Here is a 26,960-nt window from a genome sequence, read left to right on the forward strand (position 1 = left end):
CCAGCCCAAAATAGGTAGACGCGCTTTCCACTCGGCTCACCTTTCTACCCTCAAGTCAAAAGACCTGGACTAAGTAAGGATAATTACTCTGCGCTGTGACCCCAGGATGAGTAGCCAGACCTGGATTAGAGAGCACCAGGGAGCCCCTGTGGAGGTGGGACGAGGGGGAAAAGCCCTGATGACTGGAGTTGATGTCATAATAGCGTTATCAGGTGTAAAAGGGGATTTTAGGGATTACAGTTTTTTGATTGATACCCAGGAAAAGCCTGCTTTGTTTGTCATTCTACACAATGTACAATTTCCAAATGTAATATTTCATAACTGACTGAAAAAGACTGCCCACGGTAAATTACTCAACTTGCTGTCATACTGATTTGATTAATGCTGAACAGGGTTATAATATCCAGTAAACAGGTTATATATAACCTATATAAATCTTACAGTTCGACGCTTGTATTGAGAGAAAAAAAGCATTTAAAATAATTAAAAGAACATTTATAAAACAACTTCTAAAAGTAAGAAATTGGGTTACTTTATAATAAAAACAAAATAATATAAGTTGTGTTATGCATATAAAAGTTTATAAGATTAGAATAATATATATTTATTCGATTAGAATAACATACAGTATGTGACCCTGGACCACAAAACCAGTCATAGGTCGCACGGGCATATTTGTAGCAATAGCCAACAACACATTGTATGGGTCAAAATGATCGATTTTTCTTTTATGCCAAAAATCATTCGGATATTAAGTAGCCTAAAGATCATGTTCCATGAAGATACTTTGTAAATTTCCTACTGTAAATATATCAAAACTTCGTTTTTGATTAGTAATATTCGTGTTTGATGAATAACGTCAACTAAACAATAATTAGAAATGTTGCCTTGTCAACTAATTGAAATGTTGAAGCCCTAAAATGACTATAAATAAACTAAAAATAAATAAATAAACCTAAAAGGTAAAAAAAAAAAAGTACTAAATAAAATAAATAAAATGTAACTAAAATGCAATTTCACAATATCAATAAAAACTATAATAGTATGTTAATAAAACTGAAACAACACTGATTTTTTTGTCATGTTCTGTTCACTTCAGTCATTGTAATCCTGTGCGTAGAGGCGTGTCAAAAAATAAAGTTTTGCTGTTTTCATTGGCTGCTTGTTCTTTGGGGGCGTGGTTTACGTAGCTGATTGATAAAGCGGACTGAGCGCACGTCTCTCCAGGCTTTACCGCGACTGTTTCTGCTAGAGACTCATACGAACCTGTTATTCAAGTCAACCGAATCACTAGTGTTTCAGCGATTCTCGCACTGCAGTGGTGCACATTTATATTTACGTTTTCAACGTGCAAAACAATCCATTGCACTAGTATCTATTCATTTGAAGAGCATTATTTCCCGGACTCGATGGATTTTCTGTGGCTGGTGTGCGTTGCGGTGAGCGTCAGCGCCTGGTACGCGTCTGCGGAGCGACACAGTGTTTACTGGAACAGCACGAACGCAAAGTAAGACTTGTAGCCTGCTCCTTTAATTGTATAAAACCTTTCAGCTGTATTTATCCATCTTTATATGATGCAACTCTTGTTAGCGTTCTTCTGTGATATTTGAAATCTCTGCATAGTACACTAACACGAGTTCTCCAACTAAATGCTTGTAAGTACGCAGTATATTAATATAAGAACTACGCATTATATGCACTGCATTAACAGTCTAAACAGTTTCACAAGCATTTAGCTGCTTTATCTGGTTCATGCAATGTTTTGTTGCAATTTCTAGTTATTTGCTCTTCCTGAGATTTATTCGGTGGGGGAAGAAGCACGTATAGATTAAGGAAACACATAAGATCTCTAACACATAACCCATCATTGACCCTGACTTGCAGTTGTTTACTCGTTCAGTTCAGTTATCACGCATTTAATTGGTTTGCTTATCTCTGCCACTAGACTAACCTTTAACATGCTAGTGAATGACATGATAATTACTAGAGACAGCAGCTGGACAGAGAAGTACATGGAAAGAAACCAGACAGATGGATAGACAGACCAGCCTAAATATACACACACATGTTAGTTTTACTATATTTATGAGGGCATCTTATTGACAGGCTTCGCTACCAAGATATGATATTTACTGTAACTTCGTTTTCCCTCAGACAGACCTGTTGATATCTGTAGATCTACAGCAAAACAGGAACCAATGAGCCAGTTCTTGTTTACTATATTCATAAGAACCTTATTTATTTAGCTTTAAAAGAATAGTCTAACTTTTATATACACACACACACACACACACACACATACATACAGCAATAAATAAACAGACATGAGCACACAAGACGAGATTATCTATGGCTAGTAGTAGCTTGAGCTTTTTATGGGAATTGTCTTGTTACTCTTAGTATGATATTAAGTTGTTACCGTTACAGTTGTATAAAGCCTAAAGCTCCTTGATGGGTGTTTCATCAAATGATTGCGATTGTATTCTCACCTCGTAGTGAGGAAGGACAGGCCATCAGGTACTTTAGAGAGATCAATGACAGCATTCAGAGCGATTTATTACACTTTTAGCAGGAAACTCAAGAACAAGATGGCCTTTTGTGGATATCAGAAACTTGTTACTGTAAAACAGAATCTTTGACCATGAGATGATATCTTTTTATTCCTTCCCATAGTAATTGACTTGTTTCACCTGAATTCACACGTACGCAATGATAAACTTGTAGTCATAAAAGTTAACTGGTGATAGCTGAACTGAATCTGTGCTCATGACCCGTTTGGAAGTTTTCATGATGTCACAGGTGATTCACACTGTCTGTTGTGATTCAGTCTGCTTTCAGTGAGCAATTTATCAATGTCATTGTTGCGCAACATGAGTGTACCAGCCTTAACCAGACACGGTCTCAGAAGAGCCTGGCTCACTATCAGTCAGCAGAGCGAGAGAGAAACAGCTGCTGTGCCTGAAGAAAGACAGAATAAATCATGTAATGGAGACCAAACTCTTTTTAGAACCTGCTGTGAAAAGAATGGGGCGAAAGAGAAAGTGATGGAGGAATAGGAGCTGCTTGGGTTTGGGGGAAAAAAAACAGGATTGGTCATTTGAGTTGGAGATGGAGAAAAAGAGGTGGAGGCGATTATGTGGCAGCAGTCTGATGCTTGGTCCGGTCTCTAATCCCGATGTGGTCCACATCCATGAAAATGGTTGCGTAACCACAAGAAGAAAATTTGTAATAACAAAACACTAAGCCCTCAGAAAATCTCAGCATTAAAATTCTGAGTGGATCTCTTCTTTGAAAGCTCTTGTTCTTGTACACATACACAAAGACCTTGCTTTATTAGCAATTGAAAAGGATAAAACAAACGCCCACACATCATAACCAGTATTGTTAATATAATCCTGTTTTGAGCTGGTCATAATCTGGCAGGTGTGGTGGGATCTGCGTTTTAACCTCATCTTTTTCCAAGATAAATCTCTGTTATTAATCTTATGTTCTAAGAAAAAAGAAACTTCTTTTACTTTTCTTTCCTTTACCGACTTCAATCAAAGCCAGTGATTGTTCAATCAGCCCGTAAAACTCAATTAGTCTGTGTGTAAGTGGATTAGTCAGGCTCGACTAATCAATGACAGATAGGTGTTAAATATTAATTGACATGATCAGTTGATTCTGCAGGTGGCGTAAAAGCGTTCGCACGCAAACAAACACAAACACACGCTCGGCTGTTTTTAACCATGTGGGTGTGAGTGAACAGTAATGATTTAATCTCCTGCGCGTGGCCTTTGGCGAACTGACGCTCTGGTTTGACGGGTATGTGCGTGAGTGTTCGCCCCGAGGAGACTGGATTTTCAGGTCCGGATTGACATATGTACGTTGTTTTCGACAGTCTGTTTTTGAGCTTGTCACATGCCTACGCTTGCACGCTGAGCGTGCTGAAGGGGAAGTATACAGTCCCGTCATGTTAGCATCATTGAATCATTATTTTTGCCCTGAATCATGCGTTTATTTTCACGTACATGTTGTCATATACATGTGCGTTCACTCATCAAAGTTTCACTGGCTCGCATACGGGGGTCCGATTCGGGTATATTTAGTAGACTGGGATTCCTTCCAGCAAACATGTTGCTATACTTGACCTTTCAGCTGTCCACTTATTGTCCACACCATTTCCTCGTTGTCCATCCCTTCCTCGGCTAACTCACTATGTTTGATCTTTTACATGTATCTGAGCATTATATTGCTGAGTTGTTATCTTGAGGAGGAGGGGAGCAGACAGATCAGCATACATAGCCAGACAGATTCCACAGACAGACTGTAAATCAATCTTCTTTAACCCTCTCTTTCTTTGTCTAAGGCTCATAAACACGCAAACATGGTGGGCCACGTAGGCAGGGCTATAATCTGTGAAACGAACAGAGTTCAGCCTCAGATTATATGTAGATGCGTGTAATCTGGCCGGATGGCCATTCACACAGAAATCACAGTGTATATTTATAGACTCCAGTGTAATCCAGTGCTGTATAATCCCGCTTTACGCAGAAATGGATGTGTATGGAAAATATAATCCATAATTCCCCAAAGCATTATAGAATGTTCTACCATCTACGGCTTGGTTTGATTATGAAATCATAGCCCTTTCCGGATCATTTCTGGTATGTTTTTTCACAGATTAGAGCTCCATTTCAAGAACTCAACTGGTCAAGTAATAATGATTAATAACTGACAGGAAGTTATCTGTTGTTCCAGTTCAGTTTTTTGATGTGTATATAAACCCTTTGGGCCTGTTTTTAACTCCTTGCTTAGTTTATTTTCTCTTCACTCATTTTAACCCTTAAATCCCATTATTCTGAGCTCTTCCTCTCTTCTCCTTATCTCCAGCCCAGACTTCCTCACTATTTCTCTCTGTATGTCCTTATACCCTCCCTGCTCCATCTTTCCATGCACTTTTTTCCCACACAACTCCCTTTTACTCCCGATTACTGTTTTGATTCCCGCTGCCCTGTTGGAGTTTTCCTGTTTTTCTGTCTGCAGCGTGCTAGGTTGTGTAACTGTCGGTGTAGTAAAGTGTGTGACCTGTGTGAGCTCACAAATGTAAACAAAAGAACCAGAAGCTTGTTGCCTGGCGTTACTTAATTACCTCAAGTGGAGTGTTTGCATTCAGCCTCTTCAGCGGCTCACTGTTGCCATCTACAGAACGCTTGCAGTACTTGACGAACATTTTAATTTCATTCAGTGCCTATATTGTTTTCAGTTTATTAATTCAAGTATTTTTTTTGTGACTAAAGTCGCTGACTTTGAATAAAGCTCACAGTATGCTACTAAACGACAAGCTAGCATATCAGCAGGCAATTAGCATCCATTTAAAAGTGAAAGAGAAAGGGAGGAGGGGGAAATCAGGCATTTGTGAGGGAAGGACTGAGCAAGATAGGACCGGGGGATGGGTGGTGGGTTAGATGTCAGAAAGAAAGAAAGAAGTGTTTCTCTAAAAAATTAGCCTGAATGAAGAGGCCCAGGTTTATAATGTGATTTTAAACAGAGAGGAGAAAGAAAAAGGGTGGAGAAGATGGAGGAAAAGGGGGATGGGAGACAGAAAGATATATATATATATATATATATATATATATATATATATATATATATATATATAGGGGTGGAGCAAAAGGACAGTGATGGATGGGGAGAAATTTTGGTATTCTGCTTTTAAACTCTCAAAATCTCATAGAAATACATATCTCACAGCCTGTGTTGTGTGATTAAAGTTTTACGTTGACCTAAAACTCTGTTTTCTCAGGCCATTGCAATATACATTTGCACTATTTCGATAAATTTGAGATATTGTGCAGCCCTACCCCCCAATCCAACTTGACTTAGAACATGTATCTGTAAAACCATTCCCCCAAGCCCCACTTTAACCCCTGCAAACGGCCTGTATTGGATGGGTCTGGTGCCGGTGAATAGCAGCGGTGTGATCCGTGTGCTCAGTGTGATAATCCCTGGTTTGGAAGAGCGGATTAGCTGGATGGCATTCCGACGCGTTCCACTATGGCTGGGGTAATTACCGGCATGTAATCGACAAGAAGGACAATATGAGAACATACTGATCGGGAAGAAAGTGAGAGAGGGGTGAGGTTAAAAGGACTTAGCGGTGACTTAACACCTTGAACCTTTCAGACTTTAACGATACGAAGGTGTAAGACTGAGACGACTGTATATTATTGTAATGGAGAAAGAAAGCCAGACAGACACAAATAGCGTAAAAGCTCTGCACACGCGCTTGAACAGACAGGTTTTATTACTTGATAGTGTGAGAACAAGCCGCTAAAATAGGATCATAATACTTGTCATGACAAGCAGCAGGTCTTAAAGGTTTTCAGTAACCAAACCCTCAACTGTGTGTGTGTGTGTGTGTGTGTGTGTGTGTGTCAACTGCTGACAGCGAGTGTAGTGCAGTTGTCAGTGTACATCTGTTCTGAAGCACACAGCGCTGACCGTCTCTCAGCGTGTGTGTGTGTGTGTGCGTGCATGCTGCTGACTCAGTTAGGGTGTGTCTAAAAAATCTGACCCTGAACTTTGACATTACTGACCCTCCTGACAATTTAAAACATTCTGCAGAGTGAAAGAGGGGGAGAACAGACAAAATATTGAGGAGAAAGAAGACAAACATATCTGAAAGCAAATTCAAGTATATATTGTACAAAATAGTTTTTTTTTTGTTTATAAAATAAGTCTCTTATGCTCACCAAGGCTGCGTTTATTTGATATTCCTGTGATGGCTGCTGAAAATTCAGCTTTGCCTTAACTCTAGTCTTGAGTGTCACATGATCCTTCAGAAATCAATCTAATATGCCAATTTAGTGCTCAAGAAATATTTATTATTATTATCAATGTTGAAGACAATTGCGTTGCTTAATATTTTTGGATTTTTCAGGGTTCTTTGATGAATAGAATGTTCAAAAGGACTACATTTGAAATAGATTTTTATTGTAAGAAAGTAAAAGCCTTTACTGTTAATTTTGATCAGCTTATATTATATAAAATATATAATAGATTTTTTTTAAAGCATGGACAAATACATAGTATGAAGACTCATGCCATATTGACAGCCTAATAAATACTGTTTTGTTCTACTCACAAAATGGATCATCTCATGTGGGCCGCCATGTTGAGATCACATGACCAACCTAATCAGTCAGCATAAACAAATTACTTACTCCAACTTTAAGTTTTTAAGCCCACACGCAAACATTTAAACCCAAGCTCCTCTGTGTCTTGTGATAAACAGATGGGAGACGTGGCCCCCAGGGGCTGCAGGTACAGACACTCCTCTCGGATGTGTGATGTTTACATGGGTCCGTGCCTCTCTTAAAACAGCATCACTCTCACGCTTGGCCCATCACAGCACAAACTGTCACACGGGAACAAGTGGGCACAGCTGCGTTTGAAGTGACTGATCACTAGGATGAAAAACACAACAGAGCTTCTCTGTGATTGTTTGAGATATCAGCAGCTGGCCTTGGATCAGCTCAGAGAGATTAGAAGCGCATGGGAATCGTATAGTGTGAGGGCACACCAGACCCTCTCAGCATGAAACTAAACTAGGTATGCACTTAATATGCAATACTATTTGGGTCAAAAGAAATAGAAAAATTATAACTCCAAACTAAAATAAATGATTTAGATGCCGATTGATGGACTGATTGTGCATCCTTAGGCAAACACCTTGGTGTCCAAAGACAAGACCCGACCCTGAGGCCGATGTGAGAAGGAGGGGGGAGGAGTTAATGACACCCAATTTGTGTTGTTGTCTTGGTCTTGCAAACACATTGTCATTAGGTTTCAAATAAACTGCTTCAAAGGAACATCAGAGGAAGTGAAACTAGGCAATCCACTAAACAGTCTAAAACTGAAAATGTTCACACTGCTTTCTGATTTGAATCACTTTGACCCGCTGCGCATTTAGAATCTCATTTCCCACACACAGAAAAGTCAGCTGGCTTAGCAAGGTGTACACCCTGTCTTTTGAACACTCCACTGATTAGAAGCTGTGCGAGACTGACTCTAATCTCTGCATTAACCGGTGATAATGAGCGCAGTGATGTGTATGTTTACCCCCCGTCTGAATAGAGCGCCAGGCTGTTTAGACAGGTCGGCTAATGCTTACCGCAGAGGCACAGTGGGAAAGAAAGAGAGATGAAGGGGGTTGGAGTGGACAACGGGGGGCCTGTCAGGAGCCTGTGTGTCTGTCCGTCATTTAACCACGGCTCCCGATGGCATCAACAACAAATACATGTGCCAAAAGGGAGAAAGTGATAGAGCAAAGGGCATGCTGGGGGAAAAGAGGCCGCCTTGTGTTTTGACTGCGGTTCACATGAGGGCCGTGTGAGTAAATGATATGGTAATGTGATTGGGTTTGAAGATTTTGGGTATATGGAAATGTGATGGCGTGTAGCGTTGTAACACTCACCATCAGATGACTTATGGGGTTCGAACAATGGCGTCTTGTGGCCACTGTGGGAGTGACGGTATTAAGAAAAACATAGTGATTTATTCATAAATGTTGTGCAAGCAGTTTGAGACCATTTATTTTTTGGACAAAATTCACAATAATAAATCACTGACAACATGAAAACAAAGACACAGAAAGAATAACATACCGAGAAGCCTGTGGATTTGTCATTTGTACATCTGGCAACAGCAGCAGGGAAGCTTAGATCAGACGAAAATGAGAAAGGCAAATGAGACGACAATAAAAGAAGAGGCAGACAGAGAGGAGGCTGTAAAAACACGTAGAGCCGATTCAAAGAGCCAGTCAGTCTAAGCGGCTCCAAGGAAATGGTTGTGATGGATCACATGAAGCCAAGAGGTTTTCATCAGAAAAATCAAAAATCAAATTACAAAATGTATTTTAGATCTGCTGAAGTTAACGTGTTAGCTGAAAACTTGTTTAAAATATATTTAACCTATTTTATAATCTGTTTTGGAACAATATTTATTATGGAAAACACTTGAATTTAAATAATTTCTCAAGTAAAAAAAAAAAAATTATAAAAAAAGATAAGAGGAAGAGAGAAAAAGAGGAAGATATGCTAGGTCTTTGTAAAAAGTAAAGTGAAATAAGTGGACACAACATTTGGTAGAAGTTTGCAAAACAAACAAAAAACGGATGGAAATAAATCAGTGAAATGAAAAGGAAAACTGCCTTTTCATAAAGGACATAAAGAAAAACACAGTTGGACAATTTCCTATCTACACTCCTTCACCTAATGTGACACCAAAATACAGAGAAGGAAAGAAAGAAAAAGAAAAGAGGGATTTTACAGGGTGTTTTACGCAAATAAAAGCACCAGGTGAAGGGTGAACACCAGTCTCCCACACACGTGCATCAGGGTGTAGCTCTCGCTTTTGGTTTGTACTGATGATGCTTGCCTGAGGTTGTTTCAGTGTCGCCAGAACTTTTGTTTCTGTTTGTTTGTGCACGTCAAGTTCTTTTTTGAGAAGGTTTTAATCCTGAGGTGTGTCTGTGTTTTGTACAACACTATTGTACGTTGTGTTCCTTAAATATTGACAGCCATTCATGGATTTTCTTTCTCTTTCTTCTTCCAGTTTCCTATGGGATGATTACACCGTGGAGGTCCGCATTAATGACTACCTAGACATCATCTGCCCTCACTACACACGTGGCGAGATCCCATCCCAGGAGGCCGAGCGGTACGTGCTCTACATGGTGGAATTGGAGGACTACGAGAACTGCAAGCCGCAGTCCTTTGACCAGCTCCGCTGGGAGTGCTCCAGACCTTTCGCTCCTCACGCTCCAGAGAAGTTCTCCGAGAAGTTCCAGCGCTTCACTCCCTTCACTCTGGGCAAAGAGTTCCGCCAGGGAGAGAGTTACTACTATATTTGTAAGTATCCACATCTGTAACTCAAAACTCAGTGTAGATCTTTGCAGCATTTTTGGAACTGCATACCACAATTAGTAGTGATGTAAATGAGTAAAATCATTTTAATATATACTTTAAAAAGCAAAAATTTGGTTAATTTATTCAAAATCTGTTTAACAAAACCACTTCACTGCTTATTAATTTTCTCTTTTTTTTGTCCACCAAATCAAATGCATGTGATGCGACCAACAAGTCAGAAGAATAAATACGTAACATGTAGAAACAAAGAAAATAGTGCTGGGCAACAATTAATCATGATTAATCGCATCCAAAATAAAAGTTTTTGGTTATATAATATATGTGTACTGTATATATTTATTATGTGTATACTGTATAAAGACACACATACAGTATATATTATGAAAATATTTACATGTATATTTTATATTCATATAATTTATATTATATAAATATACTTAATTTAAAATTTTTCTTAAAAATATACATGCATATGTGTGTGTATTTTATTTATATATATATATATATATAGATAGATAGATATATAGATATGCATAAATATACACAGTACACACGCATATATTATGTACACAAAAACTTTGATTTTGGATGCGATTAATCGCGATTAATCATTGCCCAGCACTAAAAAAATTAAATAAAATAGTAAAAATGCAAAAAAATGCGTAAAATAAGAAATTTTATCATAGAGATGACCCCTGAAGACCTTCATCATCATTAAGAATTCAATAAATATAAATTACCTTTAAAAATGTTTTTGAAAATAATTTGTAATGTATTCAAAGTGTGAGGTTTTTAAAAAATGTTCCAAACCTTATGAAACAAACATGACTACAAAATGTATGCATGTATTAGCATTTATAAGCATATTAAGTGTATATTTGTAGGGCTTCAGATTCCAGTTCTAAATTTTTATTCTTGTTTTCCACAGCCAAGCCTCTTCACCATCATGGACAGGAGTGTTTGAGACTGAAGGTGGATGTAGTTGGACCTCATGGTAAGTCAGATAATTTTTTGCCTTTCCAGCAAGACATTTCTGCAAGTCTTTACTGGATTACACAGACAATGAAGCCTTACTTGGAGTCCAACTATATCATTTAATTTTCTAGGTTCCAAGAACAAGAAGCAGACCATGGAAAAAGATGAGGAATTAGAAGGGAAGATGGCTGCTGGTGGAGTCCATAACCCATCAAACAGGCTTCCAGCAGGTGAGCACTTCATATCTGTCACTCTTCTCCTCACTTCTGGCAGTGTGTCCATTTGCTTTAGAAAACATGTGGAATTTTTAGACTTCGTAAGCCAACAGAGTGACATTACGCAAGGTACATGGTCGTGAAATGTACTCATCATCCTTCTCTTCGTCTACTTTCAGATGACCCTATTGCCATGATCCCAGTTGTGCAGAGGAGCGTGGGCAGTTCGGGTGTTCGCATTGCTCCCATCTCAAGTTTCATCACATTGATCTCTATATTCCTCTTCCTGCTTCTCCACTGAGCCTAATATAAGAAGACTTTATGGACGCTGGTCCGTTAGGACCCAAAAGACTGTAATGCCGGTGCTGGTTATCGGCTTTGAAAATAGATTTTATACGAAGAATTTTTATACAAACTGACGTTTTGGTGCTGGCGTGCAAGTTGCTGAGTGACGTGTTTGTATTTGTGAGAGTGATGTGACCAGAGAAAGGTATTTTTGAAGAACCTTCTCTCTTTTATTTTTTATTTTTTGAAGAGTATTTACCATTCTCTGCTTCTTTTCCCCATCAGCTCTTTTTGATTTACTTTTGTAGATTGCGTGTTCATTCTTCCTGAAAATTCATCACAAATTAATTTACCAATGTGATGCAGATTAAACCCTGAAGACCGGAGAGCTTGTCTTGTAACCATCATCAGCTGTATAACTGGAATTGTGATCACAAGGGTGAACAATAGGTTCGATATTGTGTTTGATAGAGACCTTCGCTCTACTGTACCGATTTGAGCCAAAGATCACAGGATTTATCTTAAAACTGAACCTGATCTTGCACCTTATAAAGAGTTGATGTTTGTGCATGTAACAGTGTTTGCAAATCTAGAAGAGTTATCAAGCATTGGTGTTTCCTGTGTTTTGGATCTCGTGTTGCTGTAGTTTCAGTTGGTTTCTGTGATGTAATGTGAACACACCCTACAAAATGTACTGGCACTAATGTATAGATGAGATCAGAGTTTTTTTTAAACAACATTTGGTTTTGAACAGGAATGTTTGGTTGTGCTGTTTGTGTTTTGTGAGCAAGAGAGAGAGAGAAGCCGGACTTCTGACAGAGAGCACAACATGCACAAACAATTCAACGGTTTAATAAATTCTCTCAAATAAGTTAAAAGAACAATTTCTTTTGTAAAAACTTGTTTTGTACTGTTACTGGTTTATAAACTTGTAAATAGTTATGTAAAAATGTACATATTGAGAGTTATATAAAATAAAGACATTTGTTAATTATGAAAATGTGTGGAAAATTTTTTTTTTTTTTTTTTTTTTTAATGTATATAAAACAAGGGCAACACAGTCATACTTTCTGTGAAATTTGTTGAGGCCTCCGAGTAAAGTTTAACACTTTCACTGTCAAACTTTCTTCCTGTCCTCTTTCATTCTCTTTTTCCTGGCCAAATATTCAAATAGGGGTGAGATGAATGAAAGAAGAGAGGGGGATAGTAAAGTGGCGCTTGGGTGCCAGGACGTTACTTGTGCATTTTCCTTGGCCTCAGCTTTTTCTTTGACATTTGAGAACATTAAACACAAGATACGTCTTCTCTATTTACCCACATGTCAATGTAAAATTCATCATTTTGTTTGAAAGTATGAAGCGGGATGTTGGCAGCAATAACATCTAAAGATGTTCATGTGGACTCGCTATATGGCTGTTTGTCAGGTATGGCTATTTTTGGCACCTGGATTTTTAGACATTTCTGGGGGAAATTTGTCATCCTTAGAATAAAATAACTGACTTAAGATAATTCATAGCTAGTATTTTCTGTATCCTCAACATATTTTTATTTTTGCAAAATTCGCCAAAATTACATTTTGTACATCTTATACTGTGATTTGTCTTGCCTTGTTTCTTCATAACAAATGCTATATTGATTCATTTAAAAAAAAAAAAGAAATTTTTGGCCTGGTAATGATTAATAGGCTAGTCTTACTATAACAAATGTGACAGTTAAGAACTATGGTACATGACCTTCAGATATTCCAAAAGATGGCATAGATTAAATCATTAAGAGCCTGATGAGCTGTTGAGTAAGAAATAAACTATATCAATATAAGAAAATGTTAAGTTAGATTGACTTCCCATGGCATGTTGAATTAGAACAATTCTGTCAAACTATAGCCTATAAGTGACTAAATAATATATATATATATATATATATATAAACTATGATGGTACTTTATTGCACCAACTTTGAATAGATGGTATCACAAAACACCATTTCACAAAAATAAATATATAAACAAACAAACAAATAAATAAATAAATCTTATGAGTGAGCATGACCCGGGACTCTACTAAAACAGTTCACACTTTAAAATATTTAAAATATTCAGTGTGGTTAAAACACTTTTCGTTATGCATATTGATAACAAAAATCATGAGTCCTTAAACTCTTTTGGGCAGCTCTTTCCCTAAAGCTTGTACTTTTAAAAACTACATCTCACTATACAAACTATACTACAAAATCTCATTATATTCAAAGGAATATCTCTGGCAATCATCGTAAAATTAGACCTCTTATTTCACTACATAACCGGACTACAAAATGACGTCAGTGCGCAGCGTTCGGTGATAACCAATCAGAGTGAAGGAATCGATCCACACTGATTACAAACACGGAAATTGAGAAGGTGGACGTCAGCGTTGCTCGAGTGCAGGATTCATAGGTTTTATGAATATAATTTGCTTCGCTTGATTGCACAGGTGTCTGAATAGAAGCACAGCTCATTTTTTCGCTTTTTCAGTCTATGGAGTTTCTGCAGCTGCTATCATGTGCGTGCATCATATTCACCGTCGGGATGTTCACGACGGGATTGTAAGTTAACGTTACTTACATGTGTTCTACTTGATATTAATAACCAATCATATAACTTATAATGTAGCTGAGTTAAACTGTACACACTTACGGGTTTTAATAATTTTCGCATCTGGTGACATCTCGCGCCTAATACTATTTGACTTCACTCAATCTTAATAAACAGCCTCCTCTCAGCAATTTACCATGGTAACAAAAGTTTCCGCCAACATACTATACTTATTGTTACTACTGATAATAGCCAACACTGACATCAAGAACATCGCACATTATTAGGATTTTACAGTTGTACAAATAACTAGTAATTATGGTATTTTGCCTGAAACCATGGTACATTTTAACAGCTATATTCTGTATGTGTATGTAAGTCGAGCATGTAAACATTTGGAGGTTGTGCAGCCTGAAGCACAGGAAATTCGCCATGTGTGTGTTAACTTTCAGTGGAAATGATAAAATATATGGTTTGCATATGCATAACTTTCTGTATCTATGCTCATCTTGCAAGATAATGTTCCTCTCATTACATGCATTTCCTCTCTGCTTTTGCAGGACAGACTTAAAGAAAATGAAGGCCACACAGAGTGCAGATAACATACAGTTTCTGCCCTTCCTCACCACATGCTTGAAGTATGTATTTGATATTTGACACTTGTAGCTTTCATTTGGTAATGTTGCATATGTGAATGCAACTTCATGCATGCATGCATTGTGCATGGATTTCAGTAATGCTGATGATACACGGGGCAACTTTTTGGGCAATGTTGCCATCAACGGGCAACCAGGTGAGACATAGGGCCCATGGCCGATCTAAAATATCCAGATAGAGTTTTGTTACCCATTCTCAATGGGAAAGTGCCCAAGCAACACTGTTCAAAAAAATGTGCCTGCAAAATTGCTCAAAAAGTAGCCCCGTGTATCATCAGCCTTAGTCTGAATGATCATGTTTCTCTGTGTGTGTGTTTTAGTAATCTAGGATGGCTGTACTATGGATTACTAAAGGGAGATGGAACGGTGATATCTGTAAACATCATTGGGGCCTTTTTACAGACCTTATACATCATCACCTACTGTCATTATACCAAAGACAAGGTTTGTCATTTAGCATGGTCTTTTTATTAATTCTTATTAATTATACAGTGGGGTCCAAAGTCTGAGACCACTACCTTCTGTTTTGCATTTTTTATATTTTAATATAAAATATTAATGTACTATTTTAATTACAAATTATGTGATCAGCATTACAGTTTGATTGAAAATTCGAAGTGAAAAATTAATACACCATTTTTTTTATTTCATATTACATTATCGGGATAACAGTTTGAATTAATTTTATTTAAAAAATTAAGTTAAATATATTAATATCAAGTTAAAATATTAGGATGATAATTTGTGTGAAATTTATTTTACAAGTGAACACTATATTTTTACAAGTTACATTATAAGCACAACGTTTTGAGTGAAAATGTTCATTTTAAAGTTAATACAGGCATTTTAATTACATGTTATGTCATCAAACTACTAGTTTGAGTGAAAAATTGAATTGAAAAACTCAATCAAAAGTCAAATTTGATCCGAGATTTTATTTTTATGCGTGCTCAGACATTTAAACCCCACTGTATACAACAAATAAAAATATCTGAAATAATAACTTTTATGAGTGATCAGAAAATAGTCCAAATGTGCAAAATAAATGCTAAAATGACTTTGCTGAATCTGCATGTGTTTCAGAGGCGAGTGTTCTCGCAGACACTGGCGATGGTGAGTGTGTTGTGTGTAGGCTGGGTGTATTTTACTGTGGTTATTCCTCCTGGAGAAGCTCAACTCTCTCAGCTGGGCCTGACCTGCAGTGTGTTCACCATCAGTATGTACCTCTCTCCACTCACTGATCTCGTGAGTACACACCAATACATTTAACCAGCATTAATTCTGTTTAAATACACAGTCAGCAATTGCCTGCGCATGTTTACTGAGAATTACATTGCAGTAAAGCACATGAACATGAGAAGAACATATTGCGAAAGCACCACAAGCTTGTATTAGCGTTGTAGCATCTTACCAACACAGTCAATGACATTTCTAGAGTAGATTTATGTAACATTTTACTTATCTCACTTGCACTGTGTTAGAAAATTAAAGGAGTTGTGCATATGTAATTGCATTCATTTACATGTTAACTATGTAAAAAAAACAATTGTAGGTCAAGGTTGATTTGTGTAGGACTTGGAAGTGCTGCATATCAGATAAATAAAATAAAATAAATAAATAAATAAAACAATATGATAAAATAATAAAAAAGTATGATCATGAATAAGCCTGAGGAAAAAATAAAAATGACCTCACAATAGAACATATTTAAATATATTTAATTGCATACATAAATGTGTTATTTATATAGGACTTTTAAAACAGTGCTGATACATCAAGCATAACACAAAATAAAACCATATAATAAAATACAAATATGATAAAATAACAAGGCTGGTTATGAATTTATGGTGGAGGGAAAAAATGACAGGAATTACACCACATAATAGAATTAAACATATAATTGAATCCATCAACCATGTTAATCATGTTAAAAAACGATTGCTTACAAGAAATAGTCACCTACATTTTATGTTAACAGTGATTCCCTTACATATCACAGAAAGCATACATCAATTCTAAAATAAATGCACATGTTCCCCTTATCTCTTCCTTTGTAAAAAAAAAAAAAAAAAATGGTGTGGAGTCTTGTATTGACATTCCAGCATTCCGTCATTTGTTTATCACTCCATTCATCTTTCTTTTCTGTGCCCTCTCATAGTCTCCATCTTCCTGTTTTGGATCTCTCTCTCTTCCATATTTATCAGTCCAGCTCTGTCTATCTGTCCTGTGCCCTGTGGTGTATTTCCTGCCATTCTCGTACCTCCTTTTGTTGCTTCCTGTTTTTCCCTCCGTCACTGTCTGCAAGTGTCAATATCTGCTTGTTATGGGAGAGACTATGCGTGAGTGTGAATAACATGTTGTGGTTGGAGCTGTGCACTTCAGATTTGCTGATCTTTGGTGCTTCAGTTGAAGACACAGGTTTGAGTCTTGGAAAAAATAAATAAATAAATGGTGTGGAGTCTTGTATTGACATTCCAGCATTCCGTCATTTGTTTATCACTCCATTCATCTTTCTTTTCTGTGCCCTCTCATAGTCTCCATCTTCCTGTTTTGGATCTCTCTCTCTTCCATATTTATCAGTCCAGCTCTGTCTATCTGTCCTGTGCCCTGTGGTGTATTTCCTGCCATTCTCGTACCTCCTTTTGTTGCTTCCTGTTTTTCCCTCCGTCACTGTCTGCAAGTGTCAATATCTGCTTGTTATGGGAGAGACTATGCGTGAGTGTGAATAACATGTTGTGGTTGGAGCTGTGCACTTCAGATTTGCTGATCTTTGGTGCTTCAGTTGAAGACACAGGTTTGAGTCTTGGGTCTGTGTTATGTTTCAGTCTGCTTTCTTCCCAACATTTTCTGTCTCCTCTGTACTCTTTTTTTTTTTTTTTTTTTTTTTTTATGATAAACGGTAGCAAAAGCATTCTCCTCTCAAAAACATTTGTGTTCTTCATTTCCACCAGCTGGATATTGTGCGAACTAAGTCTGTGGAGCGCTTGTCTTTTTCCTTGACCGTCGCTACATTTTTCACATCAACATCATGGACGCTGTATGGCCTTCAACTACGCGACTATTATATCATGGTAAGATGATGAAGAGACTGATCGGAGACAGTGGTTTGAGGTGAAGCTGAGCATCATGTTTTTTGTTATTATTATTATTATTATTATTATTATTTTGTCTTTCAGGTGCCCAACACCCCTGGCATCTTTACTAGCATCATTCGCTTCTTCCTCTTCTGGTGGTTCGGAGCTGTCATTACAAACAAGTCCTCTTATAAACTGATCCAACTCTGAGAGAGGATTTAGATTGAATTGAATTAATTGCCTTCTCTACCTTCCTTTACCCAAGCCAGAAGACATTCTGGTTTCCTTCACATCTGACTTTCATGATACCATCTGAACTCAAACCTCTAGTGAAACTGTCACTTTAAATTCTGAGAAGACCGACAATTTTCACTTTATCTTTATCTTTTCAGGCAAAGGCATAGTTTACCCAAAACTAGTTTACATTTGCTCATCATCATGTTATTCTAAATCTGTGTTAGTGACTTTCTTTTGAGGAACATTAAGTCAGTGGTAAATCAATGGTAACCAAAACTGTTCAGCTGCCAACATTCTTCAAAATATCATCTTTTTTATTCCACGTAAGAAAGTCTGATAGGTTTCGAATGACATGAGGGTGAGTAAATGATGACAGGAAAACAATCCCTTTACAACATGTTTCCTCAAAAAAAAAAAAATACAAACTGTGAATTTACTCACTTATATTATTCCAAACCTGTATGACATTTCTTCTGCTCACAAAAGAAGACTTTTAAAAAACATTTTAGAAGACATTTTCTGTATGTAATTGCAAAGAATTGGAACAGGAGCTTTCAGTGTTTAAAAAAGACATCATACTATAGTAGTCATCATATCATTTACTATATTCCAAGTTTTCTGAAGCTGCAAGTTAGGATTTGAGAAACTAAAAATCTTGATCTTAGCTCTTCTTGGCACCTGTTTCATGAACAGATTATTCTCGGTCTTTTTAATGAATTTGTTCATTCAACTGAATAACTCCAGCTCAAGTATGACTGATCCAGTTCTTTAGCTCACTGGAGAGGAATATTATCAGACTATCATATAGCTTAAAAACTTATATGAAGCAAACATGTATTTAAGATCTATTTTATGATCCTTGTATATCATGAAAGTTCCTTTTTTTTTGTAATTGGCTGGAAAAGAATCTCATCAGATTGTCTTTTGTTGTGTCCTGGAAGACAAGTAAGTCATGCAGGTTTTGAATGACATAAGGATGAGTAAATAATGACAGTACATTAATATCTTTTGAATTTTAAGTTTTCTGAGTGACAGACTATTTTCACTTGATCTTTTTGGTTAATCCTTGTATGGATGAGGATGCTCTCAGTTTGTTTGCAGGTATTTCTTAGTTAATAGGTGTTCAAATCTGCAAACACAACACACCTTTAACTGAGAACTCAAACCTGTTTGTTCCCTTATTAAATTACCATATTTTTATTATAGTAAAAGTGTAGTAACCATGTTTTTTTTGGTTTGATTACCATTTGAATAACCAAAATTTTACTACAAATACTATGATTAAACTATGATTAGTGTAGCCAAGCCATGGTTAATTTGTGGTTACTATAATTTAACTACAATAACCATACTTTTTTTTTTTTTTTGTAGAAAAACCATGGTTAATTTTCATAAGGGTTATTTAAGCCTTTTCTCTGAAAGTGATGTTACTGTTACTGAAATACATATATATTTCTCTTGGTTACATACGGTTCCGAGTGGCCTTTAGGAAAATGTCACATTCTATTACTTAATGAATTTAGTGTTTTCAGGTTGTTAAATAATCATAGGCTACTTTATTATAACATCATTCTTAATTGTGTCCATATGGCAGTTTGGCAGCTATTTAATCATCATCCAACTCAAATGACAAAGCCCAAAAGAAACAGTATGTGCGTAAAACCTTCCTTTGTGCGGAAGAATAATGCAAACATAGAAAATTAGTTTGACTGAATGATGTTTAATTAAAAATATCAGTCTCTGAGATTTCAGAAAACAGGACACTTTGTATGTCTCTGTTCACATTCTTGTTCTGTAGCTGGAACAAATAGGTATTTTTTCTTAACACTGTCACTGTCAGAACATTGTTCTTTACAATGAGCCCATAAAAACAATAATATAAATAAACAGTAACTTTATACGTTCCCCTCCCTCAGAGAAAACCAAAGTTGCACAAATCTGAAGGCTTTATTCACTGAGTTGTGGTGACAGGCAGGATATAAGGGGAGGAATAATCAGCAAATTTACTTTTATTTAAATTTACATAATCATAACCTGTAAGATGGCTCAAAGAAAATCTTAAACCGCTTAATGTTGCGTATGCTAAACTGGTTTGATCTGTGACAGACATAAACTTTCATTAAATATCTTACTGTACATCATTTGGTACTTTATTCACTACAGCCTTTCCAAGTCTCCAGGACTGGGCTTTGTGAATATAAAAAAGGGTTATTATGATCATTTAAAACATATCAACTTTGTTTTATTGTTATATTGTTTATGGATTTGGTGTTGTAAGTTTATTTTTTGTGTGTGTTTTTATGTTACTTTGTACTATTTTATATCCTATGCAACCGTGTGTATTATATCAGAGGGGATTTAGAGGGATGTTCTTTCCAGAGTTTATTGAAAAAATGGCTCAAATAAATTTTATATAACATATAACCTTCAGTGTCTGGCTGAGACTGAGAGAAGAAGTTATGAGAGCTTAGCAGTGGAATGTGAGAGGATTTTGTTCTGGATCAGCGCTGATTGTGAGCAATGAAAACTAAAATACGCTCAAAAGCCGAGGCGTAACATGTGCTGACAGACATTTTAATTTCTGTGGGAAATAACAGCACATTTATCTCCCGCTATTAGGTGTTTTGTTTTGTAGAGCTCTCAAATGTTTGTGAATGCTTGTTGTTTGCTTGTTTGTAGTTTGTCTTAGTTAGCACGAGCGAGTGGGAACCGTGTGTTTGCTGTTTCTCAGTGCCTATGGAGTCTTTACATGCTTTTCCTGTCTGCTTCTCAGAGAAAGACATGAACGAGGAAAAGGATTGTGAGTGGTGATTGTTTATCAAGAAAGTGTGTTTCTGAAAGAAAAAGAAAATTAGTGATTGGCAAAACCTCTTTTGTGAGAGAAACAATGCCGAGCAAAGCAGTCGAAGACAAAAGCATTTTTAAGATGTTCAGTCATGTTTGTTTAAACGCTTGTAATGGTAAATGGTCGAGTTTACATTGATAAACAAAGTGTTAGAAGATCAGTGGTTCTCAACTGGTTCACAGGTCCATTATGCTGTGATAGTTATGGGTCACAGACAACGGGGGGGGGGGGATGCAACAAATCATGCATAGTTTTATAATAAATATAAAATATTTCACCATTACTGAAAGAGGTATAAAAATGCACTAAAGCATCAGTCTGGCAATGACAATTTGCTCAAAATGTATTCACCCTCAGGCCATCCAAGATGTAGATGAGTTTGTTTCTTCATTGGAACAGATTTGGAGAAATTTAGTAATGCATCATTTGCTCACCAAAGGATCCTCTGTAGTGAATGGGTGCCGTCAGAATGAGAGTCCAAACATGACTCCAGTCCATCAATTAACATTAAGGTGTTTTAACTTTAAACTTGCTTCTGGTCTGAATATGAGTCTCCATAATAAATCCCCCAGTGAAAAAGCCGATCCCCTCTTGTCCTCTCACATCAAAACATATTTGTTTAGAACTATTTGACACATTTCACTTGTAAATTGTGCTTAATCTGTCCATTTTTCTCTCCTGATTCAGACAAGATGACTTTTTCACTGGAGGAAGCAATATTATGGATAGAGGACTTGTATTTTAGCTGGAAGTAATGGTTTGAAGTTAAAAACGTCTTAATGAACTTCTAAACGCAGCTTTTCACTTCAAAAGATGTTGACTGTAGTTGTGTGAATTACTTGTGGATTATTGTTACTTGTGGATTTTTGTGATGCTTTTATCAGCCGTTTGGACTCTTATTCTGATGGCACCTATTCACTGCATAGGATCCATTGGTGAGCAAGTGATGTAATGCTAAATTTCTACAAATCTATTCTGATGAAGAAACTCGTTTACATCTCTGATTGCCTTAGGGGGAGTACATTTTCAGCAATGTTTTATGTTTGGTTGAAATATTCCTGTATTATCTTAGTTGAAGTAAAAATAGAAAGCAACGTCCATGAACAGGTTGAATACATTTATTTTGCCTATAAAGGAACGATAAAGGAGAAGTCAATCATTTTCAAGAAAAAAAATGACAATGATTTGGTCAGAAACCATTGTCATTTCCCATATGAAAAATGGCCACACCATGACAAGCGCATCGGGCCAAAACTAGGAAACGATTTTGTGTAATTACAGTGTAAACTGTCCCTGTTACTCAAAAGACAGATAAATAATCAGAGACGGTCTGGATGGTCAGGAGTGATAAATGACCATGTGGAGACAGAGAGACTAGACAACACTCTCAATCTACGCTGACACAAGAGTGTGTATGTGTGTGTCCAGTGTTTCATCCTTTGTCGTGCAAGATGGGAGCACTTGTGTGAAAGCATCCGGGCAAATGTGTGTATTATAAATCATGTCTGATTGATCTCGGACACGCTGCTCTGTTCTCATCACTAACAGCGCAGTAGCTGTGGTTTTACGTGTGGGTGTGTATATTAGTGTATGTTTAATCAGCGCAACAATGGGAGTCCACTGCAAAACAGGATACCACTGTTTCCTGCAGCAGAGACTGTCTCTGGGATACACACACCAACTTAAGGCTGTCTAGGTTGCTAACTATACTCTCAGTGACATTTTCAATGATTCCATATACAATTGATCAATAACTACTAGTTTTGTCTGCACTGGAAACGTGGTACTCTATAATTGGCACCTTAAGGATCTATTTCTACTTGATTTAACCCTTAAAAAGACTATTATCGGTGTAACTAAATGTAGTCAGGTTGATTCAGTCATTTTAAATATTAATTGTATTACAATTTTATATTCAATTTTAAAATACAGTATGTATATATGCAAGTTACTCTGAAAATGTAATCAAATTACTGGTTACTCCTTTTAAAAGTAATCACGTTACTGTTCTGATTACTTTATTTCAAAAGTAATTAGTTATATTACTAGTTACGTTACTTTTTTCTCCATGAAATGTATGAAATCCCAGCATACATGCTCCCGATAAATATTTGTTATTAAAGTATTTTTAACTAAAGCAAGCGGCTGCTGCGTGCATGGTTTGGTATGGCAGAATGCCAGCAAAGAGCTGCATTTGTAATCCCTAAAAGACATCTCAGTTCATTGCAATCTCACAAATCTCTGTTATAACACAATAAATATATGCATAATGAATCTTTCATAATGTCTAATTTTCGTGTGTTATAAGGAGAGGATTCGTGTACCCACTTAAATGAATTAAACTCTGACACCGTTTGAGATAAATGTATCAAACCAACTGTAACATATTCAGAATATTATTCAATTTAATGCACAACGCTTGGTTTTTCAGATTATGCCTTTATTGCTTTTATATACAGTACTGAATCCATATTTTTCAAATGTTTTATATACTGTACCAACTTAATTTAATTAAACTCTGACACAGTTTGAGATAAATGTATCAAACCAACTGAAAAAATCTCTAAATATGATTCACTATAATGCACAAGATTCGTTTTTCAGATTATTATAATTTTTTTTGACAGTACTGAACCCGTTTTTATATCTATGAAACTTGAACACCATTTAAAATAAAGATATCACACCAACTGTATATTTTTCAGATCATTAATCTGATGTTTTTTCATATAGAGCACTGAACTTTTAATTTTTTTTAGACTGTCCTGGAACCCATTTCAATACATTAAACTGGAACACCATACATACATGCATATACAGTATGTATGCATGTGTGTATGTATGTATATACAGTGGGGAAAAAAAGTATTTAGTCAGCCACCAATTGTGCAAGTTCTCCCACTTAAAAAGATGAGAGAGGCCTGTAATTTTCATCATATGTATACCTCTACTATGAGAGACAAAATGAGAAAAAAAAATCCAGAAAATCACATTGTAGGATTTTTAAAGAATTTATTTGCAAATCATGGTGGAAAATAAGTATTTGGTCAATAACAAAATTTCATCTCAATACTTTGTTATATACCCTTTGTTGGCAATGACAGAGGTCAAACGTTTTCTGTAAGTCTTCACAAGGTTTTCACACACTGTTGCTGGTATTTTGGCCCATTCATATATATATATATATGTATGTGTGTGTGTGTATATATATATATATATATAAATTTATAACAATATATAAATATTAATATGTACCTTTAAGGTACTAATATGCACAAGTTAATATGAAAAAAAAAAAAATTACACTTTTGTACCTTAGGGTACATCCAAAGTGACAGCGTTGTACCTTTTTTCCCTGAGATTATACACTTATATTCAGCCATTTCACAAAGAAAATAACATTGATTGCCATTAAAGTGAAAGTGCTTTACCTAAACATGGGAGCGTGATACAAATGCTCATTTTACATCTCTACTTTTCATATGCTTTCAATATACACAAATACTAATGGCATAATTTTATAAATTAGCCCTGTGCATTATAGGGAATAATATTCTGAATATTTTACAGTTGATTTGATAGATTTATCTGAAACGGTGTCAGAGTTTAATTCATTTAAGTGGGTACAGTATATCAAACATATGAAAAAAATATGGTTTCAGTACTGTATATAAAAACAATAAAGGCATAATCTGAAAAAACAAGCCTTGTGCATTAAATTGATTAATATACACAAATACTAATGGCATAATTTTATAAATTAGCCCTGTGCATTATAGGGAATAATATTCTGAATATTTTACAGTTGATTTGATAGATTTATCTGAAACGGTGTCAGAGTTTAATTCATTTAAGTGGGTACAGTATATCAAACATATGAAAAAAATATGGTTTCAGTACTGTATATAAAAACAATAAAGGCATAATCTGAAAAAACAAGCCTTGTGCATTATAGCGCATAATATTCTGAATATTTTACAGTTGGTTTGATACATTTACCTCAAACGGTGTCAGAGTTTAATTCATTTAAGTGGGTACAGTATATAAAACGTATGAAAAATATGGTTTCAATGCTATATATAAAAACAGTAAAGGCATAATCTGAAAAACCAAGCCTTGTGCATTAAATTGAATAATATTCTGAATATTTTACAGTTGGTTTGATACCTTTATCTCAAACGGTGTCAGAGTTTAATTAATTAAAAAATTTAAAATAAATTATTATTAAAAATAATAATTAATTAATTTAATTAATTTAAGTGGGTACAGTATATATAACATGACAAATATGGATTCAGTACTATATATAAAAACAATAAAGGCATAATCTGAAAAACCAAACACATCACATTCTGTGAAAAGTTCCATCATCTTGTGCCCAGCTAAAAGCTAAATGCAAAAAATGGCTAGAAAAAGACAGTTCCAGCATAATGTATTTGCAGAAACTACAGATTTTGTTTGATATTTTTGCTTTGTATAACATACAGTTTGACGTGTGGCTTAAGATCTCCTTGTTGTTGCAGTATCTCAGTGATGATCCAAATAAATGTGCAGAAAGAGCACTTTAAACTTCTGTTTGCTGAACTCTGAAAAACAGTAGTGTGTGTTTGCTGCATCAGCATGCTGGCATGTGTGTGTATATGTGTGTGTGTGTGTGTGTGTGTGTGTGTGTGCAATGTCAGCTCATATGTTTCAGCTTTCAGCAAGTAAAACACACCTGTGAGAGCTCCAGCTGTTGTTTTGAAGAGCCCAAACAAGGGAAGCAGAGACAGAGGAAGAGGAATGTGCTGCTCTCTTCTTTTTTCCTTCAGCCCTTCTCATCTCCTGTATCACGTTTGTTCTGTTAACTTTCATCTCATTCAGGTCTCCTTTTTCCTAACAGCCTTAATTATCTCTGTCTCCTCATGCTTGTTCGCATCTGCCTGCTTCTGTCTTTACGCCAGAACTGTAGATGTTAACAAAGATGCCAAAAGCACCACAAGTTGTACCGACATGTTTTTAATACATAGACTCCATTCTTCAAATCTAGAGAGAAAAGTAATAAACGTGAGACAGAGAGCAGAAGACACAGGCACAGACCGGCAACACCCCTTTGGCACCTGCTGACCTCTGTCATAGATACCAGGGGGTTAAAGTTCTGCTAGTAAAACAGGTTAGGTCAAAGGTCACAGACTGTAATAGTGACCTTGTTTTTCTCCTGTCCAACCGTCTCGCCATCGTCTCTCTCTCTGTTTCATGTGCAGTTGCTTTAGGCAGGTTTTTATGAGCAACACTACTCAGACTCAAAACATTCAAGCAGCTATTTCAAGCTTTACCAACTTTATTTTTCTATACTGTATCATTTGCACTACTCATTTTAATGGAAGCTGCTGAGTGACTGTTGTAAGCTGGGATGTCTAAGCAGCAAACCTTGAAAAAATAAACATATTTATCTCTGTTAAGAGCTCTCCAAAAATAATTGGGCTCCGGTAACATATATAATATAACCAAATATTTGTGATTTATGTGCTGCTTGTGGAAGAATTTATTCTGCCTGCACAAATACATTTAAATGGCTGTCAATGGATAAAGATGCCTTTTGCAATCAGATTACGACATCCACCTCCAGAGTCTGATTAGATCACTTTAACCAGCCAAATCTCATCACCTTGCCTAAACTGGAGCCTTTAAAAGTGTGTTTAATAGTTTGATGCTAATTTTACAAGTTTTACACATTAAGGGTATGGTCACATTTACCTTTGTATGGTGAAATTCCAATGGTGAAATGGTTTAATCTCAATAGGAGTCCCTGCAATTTCCCTGGAATTTCACATAAGGATAATTTCTCATTGGATTTAAGTTTGTTACATTTTCAATGTAATCACTAATGTGACCATGAACAGCTGGCAGTAGCTAATGGTCTTAAGGGTGGAAAATAGTAAATGGCTACTCTTTGGTTATCAGCAATCTTCAAAATAACTTATTTTGTGTTCAAGAGAAGAAAGAAAAGAAGGAACAACTTGAGGGTGAGTAAATGATAACAGAATTTTCATTTTTGGGTGAACTATCCATTTAAGAATTCAGTGTTTTTGTGAAGAGTCATCTGCATTAGATGAAGACTGTTCTCATAATAGCTTTCTATAAAAAGTGTTTTATTATCTACAGTGGGTACGGAAAGTGTTCAGACCCCCTTAAATTTTTCACTCTTTGT

The 26,960-nt window shown here is 36.2% G+C and overlaps 2 protein-coding genes across 3 annotated transcripts; both read left to right on the top strand.

Moving 5' to 3' along the window:
* Positions 1-1,205: 1,205 nt before the first annotated feature.
* Positions 1,206-12,367, top strand: LOC107595011 (ephrin-A1-like). The gene is made up of 5 exons (XM_016285271.1): positions 1,206-1,507; positions 9,598-9,893; positions 10,840-10,905; positions 11,018-11,116; positions 11,281-12,367. The coding sequence occupies exons 1-5, from the start codon at positions 1,410-1,412 to the stop codon at positions 11,400-11,402; spliced, it is 681 nt and encodes a 226-aa protein (XP_016140757.1). The 5' UTR covers positions 1,206-1,409; the 3' UTR covers positions 11,403-12,367.
* A 1,368-nt stretch (positions 12,368-13,735) lies between these two features.
* On the top strand, positions 13,736-18,382 carry LOC107596421 (sugar transporter SWEET1-like). 2 transcript variants are annotated; one of them, XM_016287159.1, is made up of 7 exons: positions 13,736-13,817; positions 13,896-13,966; positions 14,516-14,593; positions 14,932-15,055; positions 15,695-15,856; positions 17,566-17,685; positions 17,791-18,382. In XM_016287159.1, the coding sequence occupies exons 2-7, from the start codon at positions 13,899-13,901 to the stop codon at positions 17,896-17,898; spliced, it is 660 nt and encodes a 219-aa protein (XP_016142645.1). In that variant the 5' UTR covers positions 13,736-13,817; positions 13,896-13,898; the 3' UTR covers positions 17,899-18,382. The 2 variants fall into 2 exon arrangements, with proteins under 2 accessions (XP_016142645.1, XP_016142654.1); XM_016287168.1 differs by having other exon boundaries at positions 13,741-13,813.
* Positions 18,383-26,960: the final 8,578 nt, after the last annotated feature.

Source organism: Sinocyclocheilus grahami, unplaced genomic scaffold (assembly GCF_001515645.1).
Source record: "Sinocyclocheilus grahami isolate Dianchi unplaced genomic scaffold, SAMN03320097.WGS_v1.1 scaffold11.1, whole genome shotgun sequence".
Lineage (NCBI taxonomy): Eukaryota > Metazoa > Chordata > Actinopteri > Cypriniformes > Cyprinidae > Sinocyclocheilus > Sinocyclocheilus grahami.